Raw genomic sequence first — 14,449 nt, 5'->3', positions numbered from 1 at the left:
GTTTTTTCAATATTCACTAATTTTCAAACGAAATAATAATTTTAACGAGTATATTGGTTATTTCTGATTTTTTTTTGCAGAAAATCAATTTTCTAGTCTGATGAATCCCCCACTAAAACTTCTCTTCTGGCAAGTTAACTTTGTAGTTGCGAATGGCGGGGAAGAAGTGACCACTTATCCTAGAGGGATTGGGAATTAATTATCATAAAGGTGCTGTACAATTTAACCACACATTATCAACACCCAATTCTAGGAGTGATAAAAAAATAGAAATAAAAATAATCAAATATTATGTTTAATTATATTATATTATATTTTCTAATGTTGAAACAATTTGCCTTATGTAATTGGGCTGATTTCATTACATAATATATTTTTAAAACATTTTGTAGGCCCGCTATTTTGTAATCTTGTGTTGTAAGAATTTGTTAGTATTCTGGAAATACAACTTTCTTATCACATTACATATCCATTTTTTTAGTAGTCTCTTTTGACATTTGTCAGTTTGGCTATGTTTTAATTTTTACCTATTAGTTACTGTAATTTTCTATTTATTTATTAATAATTTCTAATACAAAAATTAATAAATAGACAAATATTGTATGAACCGGTCTTCTGTTGTATAAAGTAATAAGTTCACTCATTGATAATTTAGTGATAATTGTTGGATTCAGACCAATAAATAAAATATATAAACACGTTCTGAATTCCTCATTGGTGGAGGGACCCACAGTTCGGTAGGGGAGTGTGGATTGGCGCCCATCCTGCCCGTGTGGTCTCTCAATGTTCTTAGTTTTTTACCCCCTCCCCCCACACGTGACATTACATATGCTGTCTGACTGTGTAAAAACAACTCTTCTTAGCAACTCAGTCCAATCCTGCATATCCCATCACGTATTTTGAAAAATTATATATTATTTTGTGTAACATTTGTTCTCTTCACTACTGGTTCAATTTGATTGATCCAAGATTCAAGATCAGAAAATTCGAAGTAACAAGTACACCATTCATAATCACACAGAAGCATTTCACAATCAATACATGAACTATAAGTAAAATTTTTATTGTAAGAAATAATTTCTTCATTCATATTATTGCAATAATAAGACCATACTGATGGAGTTCCAAAAATAAAAAATAAATCCATTGTTTCATAAAAAAAGAAACGATTTAGACAAGTAATGATAAATATATTTCATTAAAAGGAAACAGCACTGTCATGCCCAGAAGAGATTATTTAAATTACATTTGTCATGAAAATAGAACAGTAGTACGGTAGAATCTCGATAATTCATATTGTCTTATTTTCTAATCTCAATATCTTTTTTTACAAACAAATGCAATATATATACATACATTACAATTAATCTTGTTTTGCTGAATGGCATTTTAAGAAAGTTTTACAGGTTCCTCTGAAGGAGGGTTTACAATCGTAGCATGATAGCCGGGGGACTTGAATTGAAAAGAATGGGGAGGGACCACTCTCATGTGCGTATATTCATATTGTCAACTGCCTCAGGATTAAATATGAATTTTCTATCTAATAATCTAATAATCCGTAGGAAAAATATGAAATAACATTCAAGCAAAATTTTATTAATACATTGTACTTAAAAATAAATAGGTTATGTTCTTAACATGATTATTTCTATACCTTTCGAGGCGAGTCTTATTGGCAGACCTCAGTCCTATTTTGGAAAGAAATCACAGACATTGTTAAAAAAATGTTTTCTTTCGATTATTTATGACTAATCTTCGGCTCATTAGTATATATTCATATTTTTTATCGTCTTTTTAACGTCCATGCTGCTACATTTAACGAGCCATCGTGAAAATCCTATGACCTACGCAGGTTATAGGAGTTTCTTCATTTTAAGAAAGACCATTCCATATGAGAAGACATTTCATTTTAAATCATCCAAATGTTAAATAACTATTGTCCTTTCCATCCTCGGAGCATCATTATTTCCTTGCATGTAGCACAATGTATTAAGTATTATTTAAATATTTTTTCCAGTCAAGAGGCTCTAGCTTAGAGATTTTGTTGGCTGGTAAAAAACTCATTTACACATTTAAGTAATTAGATATTATACTATCAAATTTTCAGTTATTAATAAAAATATGTCAACAACACTTCGGAATAATCATCACATTTAATTAAAACGGAGCGGTATAAAATGGAAATAAAAAAGTTGTAAACACTGAAATTCGAAGAAATGATTCCTTCTCACTCATTTCCCTCTTCTCCAATATTAGTTTAAGTCATATTTAATTTAAAAAATGTACCGATAACTTAACCTCGTCCAGAGTGATCACAAAGTATTTCATTAAGCAAAAAACAAATATTTAAACCAATAAGCTGACAGAACTGTCACAGAGTAACTCTATTCTACTGTACAATCTATAATATATGTTCAACACAAAATAAAAAAATATTTTGTACCACTACTGAAGAAAATTAGTGGCATGTAACCACTGCATTCAACAATATTACTTTTACACCCATCAGGAAAAATTAAATATTTCCCAAAGTTTATTAATACAAGTGAATGAAATTAGATGACAAAAAAGAAATAAATAGTTACCAATCTAAAAACAATATCAACTTAAAAAAAAAGAAATCTGTAACCACAAACATTGTCTTGAGACAAACGGGGTTAAAATCTTTGGGCTATAGTAGTCAGTTTCTTTATGTTTAACAAGAATTTTCCAATGTAGTAAACGACCTTTCTAGCGACGAAATGTTCATAAACCTAAGAAAACAATTGACAACTGACAAAACCCCTTTTCGATACATTGACAAACTTTTTCAATTCTGTTTTTTTTTTTTTTTTACTGTGTTTTTGGACTTAATTCTCTTTGCGCAGAAAAGAAATATATAATCGGATAAAAATTAAAAACATTGTTTTCCTTGTAAAAGTGTATTTAACATTTTTGTAACTAAATGAATATGTGTTTTGTAAAAATTTCACCAAGGTCATTACTTGCTTTTACACGAAGTGCATGGAATACCTATAATTTTTAATTAAATTTAGACTAGTTGCTCCCCATTCTTATACCAATTTTTTTTTTTTTTTTTTTTTTAGATGATGTCATTGGTTGGTATGATATTTTCTCTCATTCTGAGTGAGGTTTTGCAATCAGTTTTCAGTAATATTGATCTTGTAATCGTGGAGAAGGGTGTATGCAACTGCCATAAATATTAACCATTTCTTGGTTAATAGTGTTTCGACTCTTTGTCCTGCTAGATTACTTACTAATCCCTAATTCTTATACTTTCGCAGTTTATGAAAATAAAGCTTCACAATCTTCCGCATTTAAAATCCTATCAATAGAAATCATTTCCCACTTTCATAGTATTTCATTTAATAAGATGTTAGGGTAATTGTAACGTCTTGATTTTTAAGTTCTTCTAAAAACCGTTATCAAATACTATTCTGACCAACAGACACCAAAAAATCGAATTTACTTTAAACTAACACGCAAATTCTGATAGTACAACTGATAGTATAATGATAGTAGTGTGTTCTTCCAAGACAGAAAATATCATAGTGTACTCGATCGTACTTGCTGTCACAGTTACTGTCATGAATGAAACTGTCCCCACGAAATGGACTCTAAAGCTAATAACTGTTGGATGTTCCAGTTCTAAACTATAAGAAACAAAGATAACGACAAACTTTCCTTTCGTTAATAATAGCAATAATAGTAAAATAACTAACTCATGTTATCAACGTAATGTCAAAAAAGTCATGTATCCGATCCTACTTCTATGGAGGTAATTAAATGTTTATAACCTGTATGTTTTCAAATCTCTTTCATTCGTCTCAAGTTATTTTAATTGTGATGTTACAGTTTTATTGTTATGTTATTGTATTTTTTTAATTTTATATAAGTAGTAGCATAAATAAAATTAATGCTCTTCTGGTAAAGCGATGGAACCCAATGCACTTCCAGTGGATAAAGAAAAATCTTTTTCCTTAAAGAAACTTTTAGAATCCTTGATCCACTCTGGTGATGATCATTTGAACAAGGAAGAATTAAATAAAGTTCTCCAGATATGTGGGTATGTACAAAAAACTACTCATTAATAAAATGCAAGTATACCTATATACTTTTTAATATATAACTGTACTTATATTTATTTATTTAGGGAAAACAGTGAATATATAAAGCAGTCTTTTAAATACATCTTTAAGCTTTTAGAAAAAAAACATGCTGAGATACGTTTCAGTGCTACACAGCTTTGCCATGAATTATTTATGTAAGTATATTGCCTTTTGGTAAACATATAACCATATTTTTTTTAAACTTAAGGTTTACTCAGCAATGTATTTCACGTAATGAATATTTAAAAAAAAAATCGTTTAAGAACTATGTCAGTACAAGCTGATAGTCCGAAAGATGTAACATCAGCTCATAAAACTCAAAACTTTGAAAGATCAACAATGTATTTCAAGTTTAAGCTAATAATGTTTTTCATTTTGTATTTTTTTTGTTTGCAATTGTGATAGGTTTGCTTTAAAATTTATATGTTCATTTAATTTTTAGGAAGTTTGAAGAGTTTCAAAAACTTCTAATTTCTGACATACATTTGTTCTTCAAATACACAATGGGTATTAAAGCCTCAGAGCCATTGCCGCCTCCAAAAGCCACTGCCAATAAGTTAAAAAAAAGTTCTATGCAGTATTTTCTTCAATGGCATAACAAATTCAGCCGTAAATATTTTAAATTGAAGCTAGCTCTTGAGTATCTTGATGAAATCGAACATGTAAGATGATTAACTAAGTTTTATTTTCTATATTTGATTACTTTTATGTTCTAGAAACATCAGCATTAATGGAGTTTCACTTATTTAATGGAAATAATCTATCATATCCCATTTTTTTTATTATTCTATTCCAATAATGTTATATAGCCAAGGTTTTATTTTCTTCAAACCTGAGAAGTTAAGAAACCAATCAACCATTTTTTAAAAGAAATTTCTTTTGGCGCTATTGTGCGAATTGATCTGGATCAGACGAAAAGTGAAACATTATGATAAATGAAAACATGTTTATTTTTATCATTGTTTAGATAACAAAAATAAAAAAGCACCAAAGTTTGCAATGTCTCTTTAAAGTATCATTTCCGTTCAGCTTACTGTGCCACATGAATTCTGCTTAATAAGTTTCAATTAAGTCTATTTTTTTGCCTCTTCTTTTCCTATATCTCAATTTTTCTGATCCCCATAATCTCTCTACATATGATAGTGAATCTGTCTACAGGGCATCATTTTCCTTTTTGTGATTTATCAAAATTTTATATTTTCCAAACATCATTGATGAAGTAAATATGATTATTGCTGAACTACTCTAACATATCGATGCCAGATTGAAGCAGATTACTGGAAATTATGAAAGCGTCATCTGTAAGAGTGACACCAGTTTGTAAGCAAATGAAAAAACATATAGTAACTTCAATGATCCACAGGGATATCACTCAAATTTAATAAGTTGAATCAATTTATGAGACAAACAGGTCAAATGTTTTCATTTGTGCATATGCAGAATGGTAGTAGTAGGGCTTTAGGGCCAGCAGAATTGGATTTAATTGATTCTGGATTTGTCTCCCTTGAAGAAGCAGACATTGGATTACTGTTCAAAATATTAGTATTCAACAAATCATATATGGTAATAACTAATACAGAGGTTGCTACTGATCACATACTGAGTATTAGGATAGTAGAGTAGTAAAATATGGTTGGATTTCTCAGGTTTTCTGAAAATTGTTGAAAAAGTAAGCTGCTGCTTACGATTTGGTCTCAGCCGAACTACAGTCCCTAAGGGTCGATAAATGTCTAGCATTTATCAAATAATAATAAACTATCATACTTGTTCTATGTCTACAGTTGTACTAATAGTGCCTGCCTTGTCAATGACCATTCATTAATCTCATGGAAGGACGAAAATTTAAGAGAATTTAAACACCCAAATGTCATAGCTGGATGTATAGCTATCTATAGAAATACGAATGATTGGGTGAATACCCCTAGTTTAGATGTAAATGTGCAACAAGCCAGTGAACTTGGCTTACTAAGTATAGAGATTGATGATATTTGTACAGTCACATGTCAATTGGAAAATAGTCAGATAATTTTGATGATGACCGTCTACATATCAAACAACACAAAATTTATAGATATCATTGATCTTATTCATGAAGTTTTGTTGGCTTACACTATTAAAGGTACAGAATTGTTGGAACATATCTAGATGAAATTCCAATGACAATGAGTGGTGATTTTAACATTAACTTCAACACAGAAAAAGCTAAACCATTACAAAGTTTTTTGGATAAAAATTTCAGGTTAAAATGGAACTCTGATAGAGGTCAGCCTACAACCAAATCACATAGTACCAGTATTTTCTCATTATCTAGAAAATTTACAGTTTAAATTATTTATACCATACTTCATAATTCCACAATTATGAATGCTATCATAAACCCATAATTTCTTTTTTAGAGTATGAATTAATGGAAATTGAGGGATAACAGAGAGATTTCTCTGAATCGAATTCCATTTCCACTTGAATAACAAAATCATCAAAAAATGCTAGAACCTAAATTTCAGTTAAAATGCGTGATAGTTCACTCATATTTTTTATTATTTTGAAGTGTTTTATCTGTATTTTATAAACTTCATTATAGGATCTTGTAACTTGATAATTACTTTTTTTTTAAGTTGGACACTATTTAAGATATCATTATTGCATTTATTATAAATATAGTCAACTCTCAAATAATCTAAGTTCAAGGAAGTGACAAATCACTAGGAGGCAATTTATTTATAAAGTATACTGGAGTTTGACTAACTTTGAAATAGAATGTCATCTAAAAGTGTTGACCAGTTAAGGGACTTGTTACTGCTCATCTTGCAACTATCTTGTGTAAAGGGCATGTTTCCATTTCTCCTCAGTTGTTTTACAGCTTTGTATAACAGTGGTTACACTGGATATATATTTTATGGCTACTCAGTTTGGCCAAAGGGGACTTATAATACAGTCCTAATTAAAATGAGATACTGTTTATCTTTATATTTTCATTATACAGAAGCTGAAGAGAACCAAATGAAAATAAGTTAGGAAAAATGTTTGGAAGAAAAATTGGTCTCTAGTTTGTCGAAGAGAGCGACGTATACATATACCAAGTAATTGGCAATGTTTCCTGCCATTACAAATTCTCTGAACATTCCCTAACATCTAATCCAAACAAATGTGAAATGATCAGTTGGTTTGAAACACAAAACTTATTTTCTCACTAAATGTTGAGAATGGAATTTTATGAAATAATTACATATGAATAAACACACATCGTATTATTTTGACAAAATTTTAGAGGAAAGGGGATTTTTTAAATATTATCCCCCATACCATCCTGCTTTTAATCAAACTGAAAAGCTATGGACACAAATTGAAAGGTTTATTGCCAAGTGTAATGTAGATTTTTATTTCAATTCTGCAGAATAATTGACTAGAAAAAAAAAATGGTAGCAAATTAGTGGGAATGATGATGAGAATGGAGATCTAGATATATTCAGTCTTCTGATTTTCTTTAATTTTTTTAAATATATTTACTGCTAATTTTTGTTTTAATAAAAAATAAAAATAGAAAACCTTATTTGTGTTAATATGTATACATTTTAGTAACTTATTCTTTTTCTAGGTCGATTTTAGAACTTTTGAAATTGTTGACCCTAAAGAAAGGAAGGAAAGAGAAGAAAAAGAAAAAATTTCCAAGAAGCTGATGAAAGCTAGACTTGATAAGCTTAGTGGGCAAATGAAAGGTTAAATGATCCATTTTTTTTTTTTATGTAATCTAATCACTTTATCTAATTATTCTGAATAATTATGAGGAAATCATGTCTGTAAAAGTTGTCTTATGAGTGAAACATTTAAGGGTCCTGATCAATTGAATTATTAAAATTGTACTGCTTTCTATTGTATTTCATTTACCTCTGCAGCAGTCCATCATGCTGTATATTAAATCAAATTTTCTAATGATGACCTCGGTTTTTCAATATCAAAATTAACATCCATTTTAAAAAATATTGGTGTGATTAGGGGGAAGGATAGCTGAGTGAGTAAGGTCTGTGCTTTTAGGATCAGTTTTGAATTTGGACATGACAGATAATTATTTATTCTGTTACATTACATTTGTGGATCAATCCTAGGTTTGGGAGACCTTCCTAGGGCATACCTTTGGGGCCTCCAAAGATGTGCAATTATTTTTTTTAATGAGATTTAATATACATTTCTTTGTTCATGGATATCCTGAAACACTAGATAATTGTATTTCATAATCGCTTGTTTTGAATTTTGGACCCTAAAATTTAGTGAGATCAGAATAATAAAATTAATATTAACTCTTGCAAATCTCTAATCTTAAATATACTATGATTTTTTTATTTATTTCTATGTATTTTCTCAACATTTAGATTTAATTCCTGAAATCAGGTGCACACTTACTTCGTTAGAATCCTGTTTTGAACTTCTTTTACCTTCACCGGTTAATGATGAACTAACTAATGGAGATTCTAATTATGAAGAAGATATGAGACTTTTTGGTGTTGTTAATCCAAAGCATGTGGTTCCAATAGAAATAAAATTGAGTAAGTGTATTAGATTTTATAAAAACTGATCACTATTTACATAAAAATTCTTACTCTAATGCTGACCTACTCTTATAGAACTATTTAAGCATAGATAATATGGTTCGCATTCGTACACGTTGTTACTGTGTAAACGTATCGTTTAAGGTTTATTTGCTCCTCATAAATGAGTTTTTTTTTGCTACTAATATCTTAGTAGCTAGTAGTATCTTAATAACTAATAACATCTTAGTTGGTTATTTCTTTTATATCACAAGTAATACTTCCTTACCAAGTACTTAACCCAATTTTTCAATTACAATAATGGGTTATGGTGGAACCGTGTTATTTTAATGTGTATTTGTTTTTTCTCTATTTTCAAAAGTTATCATTATAAGATAGCAATTCTTTTCAATACTTCTAACAATTTTTATTTATTAAAAAAAAAAAATTGATTGCTCACTAAATTTAAGTGTTGTATGTATTCTATTTTTCAGGTGATAAGGTACCAATAAAAATCGATGATGAAAATAGTGCTCTCATAGATGCTGCAAAGGATGCATACACATTAATAAATAATCGTTTTTTGCCTAAAGTGAAAGCATGGATTGAAATAATAAATAAAGGAGAAGGTAAAAAAAGATAATTTTTATATTAGGTGGCTAAGTTTACCAAAAGAAACCCATCTTTCTTAGTTAGCAAATCAATGTACGACCATAACACATGTAAACATTAGCTTATAATTCAAATTAGAGTTTTTAGAATTCATCTTATTTTTTATTCCATTATAAAATTTTAATAGCATATCTCCAAAAACTTTTATGAAATTTCCTAATTTTTACAGGTTTTATAGGTCATCGAAGTAGTTATAATACGACATGATGTATATAATTCAATTAATCTTCCATCTTCTAAAATATTATGAAGCTAAAACTGTAAATAAAATTACTTTACATGTTAGTTTAACAAAGTTCTATGAGCTCTGGTAACATTTTACACTCAGCAGCAAAAAAAAGGACTTTTAATATATTTGATTTTAAAGGTTGATTATTGGTAATATATTTGTTTTTGCGGGTAATGTGGTTAGTGTAGAGTAGGCTTAGACTATATATATTAAAATAATTACTTATTAGTTTTGACACTGCTTTACTAGGCTCTCCTCTTTTCAACTGTAAATAAATGTTTGTACTTTTTAATATTTTTAATTTTTTAACTACTTATTATTCTTCATTAGTAAATGTCATTTATCTATTCTGGTCAAGGATAATGGTTCTTGTAAAAGAAGGCATATCCTGTGGAAAAGACTTGACATAAAGCCGGAGCATCTGATACATTGTACGAATACTTGGTTTAATAAGTTCACTATTCATGACGTACTCCAGCAGCATCAAGAGACAAGTAAAGAAAAAGCCACTCTAAATGGTGACAACAGAGGTACTCATCTTATCTCAGAGGCCATATGGTGAAGACTGAGGGAACCTGGACTTTCTATATATATCTATATATATTCTATATAGAAATCAAAATGTTATTTCTTCTATGCCTGACTGGTTAGGACCCTTCACTTTGTTAGAGGGAGTAATGACTGTAATCAGGAGGCAATTCTCTGTCAGAAAATTCCTCATTTTTATCCATTATAATTTATTTATTGAAATGATTTCTTTATTTTTTCCACAAATAAGTAAAAAAAAAATCTTATTGACTAGAATTATGAGGTAAAATTAGAGTCTCCATTATTTTTTTGCTGCTGAAAGTAGCATTTTTATCACAAAAAAAATTGTCAAATCATCATTCTGATTCATGGCAGCAAATTCACACTTCCATACCTTAGCTCATAAAATTCTCTGACTTTCCCATGCCTGGTAGACATGCTGTTTAAAATAAAAAATAATTCTTAACATTCATGTTAATTATTAGGCATAATTTTCTATTTATCTTTTGTTAAGGTGAAAGACATAACCTCAAGGAAGCTATAGTATTATGTAAACAATTGGAAAATGCTACACTAAAATATCATAGGTTAGATTTTATAAATGAAAAACAAGAAGTAAAAGAAGATGAGGTCTCTACTGACAGTGAGTTGGAGGAAGTTGAAGAGCCAAAGCCACCTCCGAAGAAAAAAATTCATGTTGAGAGTTCATTGTTCTCAACTTCTTCTGAAGGTATAAAAATCACTTTATAATATCATTTACAAATTAATAAAGAAGGTAAAATAAAGTTTTTAATTTTGATTCCTTATGTTGTCAGAAATCTTCTTTCCTTGATAATTTTATAATTTATTCTATATTTATAGTTATGACTATTGTACTTTCATATTTAAATTCTTTGCTGAATATGGCAATTTAAACTGGAGCTTGGTCCAAGTTTGTGTTTTCTATCAGAATCCGTAATTGTAATTATTATTATATTTTATTATTAGTGATCATATTTTCTATTCACTCCCAAGATCTGTATATTTTTGACATACAACCAATTAGTTAGTAAATTAAAATAATAGGCATGCCGACCATAAAATGAAAACTTGCTTATTGTAGAGTTGTGTGTGTTTATTGTATAATTGTAGAGTATTAATATTTTTACAAATAGTATCAATCAACCTGCCATTCTGAACTATCAAACTCCTATTCTATTTCTAATAGATCAATATAGTAATATCACTGAATAAAGTTCTCTATCTTCTTTGTCTGAAAACATTCTTTTGTTCTATAGCTAGTGTTTGAAGGGTATCGCTTTGGATTTGTATAAATGGGACTCTTTTGACTTAAAGTAAATATTTATTCTTTATTTAAGTCTATATATCATTTTTTATGTTTTTAAATACATGAAACATAATTATATATGTATTTTTTAAATTATTCAGATAAGAAAATAGAAAAGAATAAGACCAGCCATGCTGAAGATACTCCAAAATCTCAACCTGGGCCAAGTAATGTTCAAATTAATGATAGGAAAAAAAAATTGCTGGAAGTAGCTCCCAAACTGCCATTCGATATTGATCTATACCATTGGGAAGATGAAAAATTAGCCACACCTACTATGATAGCGTGAGTATTTTGTGAAATATATGAAATCATAATTTTTTTTTTAATTTCTACAGTTATCCAAGCAGAAGAGTGAAATGCATCATTTTAAAATTAGGTCTTAAATGTATTTAAAACAATTGTACATTTTTTAAACTTTTAGTTCAACTTTAAAGTCTTATTTTTTTCCAATTATTATTATATAAAATTATAATTATAATAATGGTGTACTAATTTTATCATTCAAGAGCTGTATCCGGCCAAACCCTCCTATGGCTGTCTGATTTAACATAAAAGAAATATAATGAGGTGTTAATAGTTAACCATGGATAGCGAAATTTTGCTGCCCGCACCCCGACCGTCCTCCTAATAAAAGAAATATAAATTAAAGCAAATTTTTCTAATAAGTTTAATCTTACAATGCTTGTGAATATAGAATATTTTTATGATTTGGTTACATAAATTGTCATGCTCTTGGATATAAAATTTCCATAATAACAGACAAATAAATGATTTTTAGCTCTAAATTTTCATCTTAAATGAGCCTTTTATTTATAAAAATATACTTATTTATGACTCCAGAACAAACACTGAAGGTGCCAGATTTTGGGGTGGAGGAACCGAGGATTTGGTTGAATTGCCTATCCCCGATGGAGCATCTGCATTAAGAACCAGAGTGATAGAGTTTGCCGGAGAGTGGAAGCCAGTTAATCACACTTGTAGAGCTCCTCTATCTTCTGGCAAGCTTTGTCCTCGCCAGGATCGTGAAAAAGTAATATATTATATTTAGACTTATTTTTATTTATATTGAGAAATCAGTTATATATTTTTTTGTCTGTTTTTACTACTCATTAGTATAGTGGCATTTAAATTTTGCCTTACTCTAATGACTTGTTCCTAAAATGAGCAAAACTCTTAATTTCTATTAATTCTACTGCTTTGAATAATACTAGTTTCATTTATTTTTATTATATAATTTTCTGTTTTTCAACTTATATTTCATTAGTATAGAAATATGGTTCATCCCAATACAAATTGATTTGAAAGAAAAAAAATATTGACTTGAAGTTAATACAATACATCTCCAAAACTAAATTTATTGGTAGACAAAATTTTTATTGATGCTTTATCATGTCATTCTGAATATAAGTTATTATTTCAGACAATCGAATAGATTATCATTAAATCAAATAAACAAATAGATTATAATTAAATGATTTCCTCATTATCTGTAATTTAGATATTTTTAATTTTAAATTTATTGATTTAATTTAAATCAATGGTTAGGAACCTTTATAAACTATGTTTGTAATGAACTGCATATCTTGAATTTCACAGCACAGTGGATCAAATAAAAGTCAATTAAAGAAATGTAATCCAATGTATTTTTTTTTTTTTTTTTTTTCAGTGTCCCTTTCATGGAATAATTGTTGAGAGAGATGATACTGGAAAAATTTTGAATAAAGAAGATGAAGATAAGGTTGCTAAAAGTAAGCCAAATGATGTACCTGATTGGCAAGATCCAAAATTACTAGCAGAAATCAAGGTATATACAAAAAGTGAGGCATTACAGCGAGATATTTAGATTAAATAAATATTTTTAATTTAGTTTGCAATTTATATAATTTGCAAACAAATATAATTTCTTTTAACTCATTGTTAGTTGTACTTAATCATGCATTTCAAGCGATCAATCGAAACCATCTCTCTCTTGTTAATTGGTTATAAGTTTATAATATTATAGTTTTAGTAATTCATTTTCTAAAAAATATGTTACCACTAAAATTTAAAATCTACCCTATGTGAATATTTTTCATTGATGTATTTTACATATGAAGTTTCACAGCTCCATTATATTACACTTTCTGTACCCCGCGGTTCCACCCCCATTACGTTTGGATTGTTTATGCCTTTTTTTACCAGAGAATAAAACGTACAGAAAAGAAGCCACTGCTTTTTAATGAACAATGGAATATAGAATGCCTTAACACAGAAGAATGGGTAATTAAGTTCTCTGAGAAGTTCCATGAAATTATTTTGAGCACCTTGAATCAATGAAGGTGTAGTTACGAAATGCATTGCTGTATTTCTTATTAATTTAAAGTTAATTTTATTTTTACGTGATTTTTTATAATAATCTAAGTATATACCTTTGTGCCCTATGGTTTATGCCATCTTGAAGCTCCATGTCAGATTTATTTGGTACACAGGCCTTAATTTCATACCTGAAATAGATTTTATTATTAAGAAGATTATGTATGTATTTGTAAACTATAATTAAGATTTTGTAATTTATACAGGCTCAAACAGGATTAGACTTAAAAATGCCAGAAAAAGGTAAAAGGAAAAAGAAGAAAAAGAAATATCCTGGTCTTACTGATCTCAATGAAATTAAGAACACTCCAGCAAACAGGATATCAAAGAAAATTTTCAACAAGTAACTTCCTTTTTAAATTCATCTTAATATATTAGAAATCTTTGTATAATAAGAATCTGTGATGATAAAATTATTTAATTATCTATTATTTTTAGTTTTGAAAACCATATATTATTTTGAATAATTGTCTCTTTATTACTATTTCTTATTTTTAATGTTTAGGAAAGCTGTGGCGAGAGTTGCTGCTACTCTAGATAAAATTGATCAAAAGAAACACAGAGATAAATTTGGAGATCAATTTAACTATGTACATGGTACTTAATAGCGAATCTTATTATTTACAATTAAAACAATATATAAATTACATTTTTGTAAATAAAATAGTATTTATTTAAATATATATTTATGGTTTAAATTGCCTAT

At 28.6% G+C, this 14,449-nt stretch overlaps 1 protein-coding gene across 1 annotated transcript; it reads left to right on the top strand.

Moving 5' to 3' along the window:
• Positions 1–3,811: 3,811 nt before the first annotated feature.
• On the top strand, positions 3,812–14,432 carry LOC106685401 (UV-stimulated scaffold protein A). Its single transcript, XM_014428040.3, has 12 exons — positions 3,812–4,066; positions 4,154–4,264; positions 4,552–4,771; positions 7,705–7,825; positions 8,477–8,650; positions 9,127–9,261; positions 10,576–10,791; positions 11,490–11,673; positions 12,232–12,421; positions 13,058–13,195; positions 13,950–14,086; positions 14,249–14,432. Exons 1-12 carry the CDS (start codon positions 3,936–3,938, stop codon positions 14,346–14,348), a joined length of 1,857 nt encoding a protein of 618 aa, XP_014283526.1. The 5' UTR covers positions 3,812–3,935; the 3' UTR covers positions 14,349–14,432.
• Positions 14,433–14,449: the final 17 nt, after the last annotated feature.

This window comes from Halyomorpha halys, unplaced genomic scaffold (assembly GCF_000696795.3).
Source record: "Halyomorpha halys isolate HHAL.00 unplaced genomic scaffold, Hhal_1.1 Scaffold689.1, whole genome shotgun sequence".
NCBI lineage: Eukaryota > Metazoa > Arthropoda > Insecta > Hemiptera > Pentatomidae > Halyomorpha > Halyomorpha halys.
Note: the sequence above shows the minus strand (reverse complement) of the source record. Positions and strands in the feature narration are given on the sequence as shown.

What these genes read in the sequence shown, in the direction of transcription:
- LOC106685401 (XM_014428040.3), top strand. Translation starts at nt 3,936, where the DNA reads ATGGAACCCAATGCACTTCCAGTGGATAAAGAAAAATCTTTTTCCTTA. An exon ending in AAAGTTCTCCAGATATGTGG is followed by an intron (nt 4,067 to 4,153) that starts GTATGTACAAAA and finishes TTATTTATTTAG; the next exon opens with GGAAAACAGTGAATATATAA. An exon ending in GCCACACCTACTATGATAGC is followed by an intron (nt 11,674 to 12,231) that starts GTGAGTATTTTG and finishes TTATGACTCCAG; the next exon opens with AACAAACACTGAAGGTGCCA.